This window comes from Sycon ciliatum, chromosome 13 (genome assembly GCF_964019385.1).
Source record: "Sycon ciliatum chromosome 13, ocSycCili1.1, whole genome shotgun sequence".
Taxonomy (NCBI): domain Eukaryota; kingdom Metazoa; phylum Porifera; class Calcarea; order Leucosolenida; family Sycettidae; genus Sycon; species Sycon ciliatum.
In genome coordinates this window covers 26,181,864-26,184,363 of record NC_088655.1, presented here as the reverse complement: position 1 = coordinate 26,184,363, position 2,500 = coordinate 26,181,864, and the positions used below count along the sequence as shown (strand labels likewise).

The following is a 2,500-nucleotide window of genomic DNA, read 5'->3' as shown; positions in this document are numbered from 1 at the left end:
TGCAAACTCTGCAGAACGCGTATTTTCCATTTTCGATCATTTTCGCGCTATCTGCTGCCATGGAAACTAGATTCAAATGATGGCAGCGGATCTGGAGAGTCCTCAAAAAAATTTGAGCTCGATACGAGCAAGGAGAGTGAAATGGCAGCTGAGGATTTGATCTTCTGGCCGTGCTCAAGTCTGTCGAGCGCGTGCGTGAAGTTTGCCAGACTGTAGCATGGGCTTTTGGTGTCGCTCCGAGCTGAGCTTGGAACTATTTTGTTCCTCGCCTCAAGACCTTTGCAGGAAGCTCAAGATCGTGGAATTCGTCCAAAGAAAGGTAAAGTTATCGATCCTTGAACAGCTACTACTTTCATAGGAAAAACGCGATTTTTGCAGGTGTTGGCGTGGGGCGGCATTCAGGTAGCGTCGTGCTCAAAAGGTTAAAGACCTTACTTTCCTTAGCAGGGTCGGATCTGGGGGTCCCAGGGGTTCCGGGGAATCCCCTAAACTTCGCAAGTGTACTACTAGAAACCATAATTATGCATGTCATTGTGCATATATCACCCCACCTACTGTATTCAGTTTTGGAAACTGGAGCCCCTGTAGAGATCTCTCTATCCACCCCTGTAGAGATCTCTCTATCCACCCCTGTAGAGATCTCTCTATCCACCCCTGTAGAGATCTCTCTATCCACCCCTGTAGAGATCTCTCTATCCACCCCTGTAGAGATCTCTCTATCCACCCCTGTAGAGATCTCTCTATCCACCCCTGTAGAGATCTCTCTATCCACCCCTGTAGAGATCTCTCTATCCACCCCTGTAGAGATCTCTCTATCCATCCCTGTAGAGATCTCTCTATCCATCCCTGACTGGTGTAGCTCTAGTGTACTGCATGGCTCTGCCCCGGATCTGCCACAGGCATAGAGTCTCTCTCTAGCAGGTCAAGGTCCACTGCCTCTGTGCTTGATTGCTCTTAGGTGTCATTCGCCACTTGAACAACTGGTTGCCGTATGTGAATGTCAATACAGTCAGACCTTGCTTATCTGGTCCTCTTTTATCCGGATCCCTCGCCATCCGGAAGAAAATCGTTGGTTACTGATTTACAGCATATGCCATGCATACTTAGGCGGTGTTTAAATGAGGAGTTTCAATCCGGGTCGAGTTCAGCCCGGGTTGAAAGTCTGCACGATAGACAAAATAGGTGAGCGTTTACATGAAGACAGTTGACCCGGGTCAAATACTGATATGCCGCCAAAAGTCCACTTCTAGAGTCCTGTATGGTCACGTGAATCCGTTCGCGCGAAATTTGCATCTGCAGTGCTGTTCCAACCTGGCGCGAGATACGTGCAGAAGTACGTTAGTACGATTTTCTTGACCCAGGTTGATTTCAACCCTTCCCCCAAAGGGGAGGGTTGAAATCAACCCGGGTCAAGCGCAATCAAGAGTACATAACCCCCCAGAGTGTGCAACGCCGATCCAGCTCTGCATAGGGTCTTGGTCGAGCGGAATCGGATCTTCTGATGTCATGCGTACACTCCACACCAGCGCAAAGCCGGTCTCGAGGCAGGGTACCGTTGTTTCTGATCAAAGAGTACCCGCGACTCCCCGGGTTCCCCTCAGATGTGTACGGTATTATGACGCAAAGATCCGATTCCGCTCGACCAAGACCCTATGCAGAGCTGGATCAGGCGTTGCACACTCTGGGGGGTTATGTACTCTTGGCGCAATGCGTCACGTAAACGCGCCATTCGTTTTGTGTACACGGCGGGTTGAAATCTGACCCGGGTCGAACTCAACCCGGGTTGAAAAGCCTCATGTAACACAGCCTGACTGTATGTGTGTTAGATTATCCGGTTCCCTCGCCTATCCGTATATTTCTGTGGAAAACGGACGTGTGCGGTTAAGCGAGGTCTGACTATGGATGCAAAGCCTACCTGCATTTGCTGCCGCCTTGTTCAGTTTGATGAAGTCGCGCGGCATTCGCGCCGGTTCCATGCTCTTCCGTGTGGCGTTCCCATAGTTCCAGTGACCGATGGCTGCAGTGAACAGTAAACACACACACACACACACACACACACACACACACACACACACACACACACACACACACACACACACACACACACACAAATATGCATACCTAACACATACGTACACACATGGATAGATCGATAGTATTATGCCCCTCGACATTCGTCTTGTTGAGCACTCTCGGCAGGCTGCTCTAGTGCTGCTGCATCAAGCATTGTCTGCTACTTTCCGTTGTAAGAGCACTCTGGTGCTAGAGCGACGAGCTATCTTAATGTCTGTGGTGCCTCCTTTGCACCATGGCTGGTAGCTCGGCTTGCTTAAAGCTCGTAGCTGTACTGATGAGGCCTTTATGGCCGAAACAGCTTGCTGTCTACAGCATTGGCTCGATTGATAGATGGATGGATGGTTGGATAGCTGGCTTATCTGATAGATAGGTAGGTAAATTAGGCGCGTGCGCCGGTGCCCTTCAAGGGCGGGGGTTCCGGGGG

The 2,500-nt window shown here is 50.3% G+C and overlaps 1 protein-coding gene across 1 annotated transcript in view; it reads right to left on the bottom strand.

The window, feature by feature from the left end:
- Positions 1–2,500, bottom strand: part of LOC135829325 (cilia- and flagella-associated protein 77-like) — an 8,454-nt gene that overhangs the window by 2,526 nt on the left and 3,428 nt on the right. Inside the window, exon 4 of the mRNA XM_065341730.1 lies at positions 1,916–2,017. Within this exon, the coding sequence (XP_065197802.1) occupies positions 1,916–2,017 (102 nt within the window). The remainder of the gene's footprint in view (positions 1–1,915; positions 2,018–2,500) is intronic.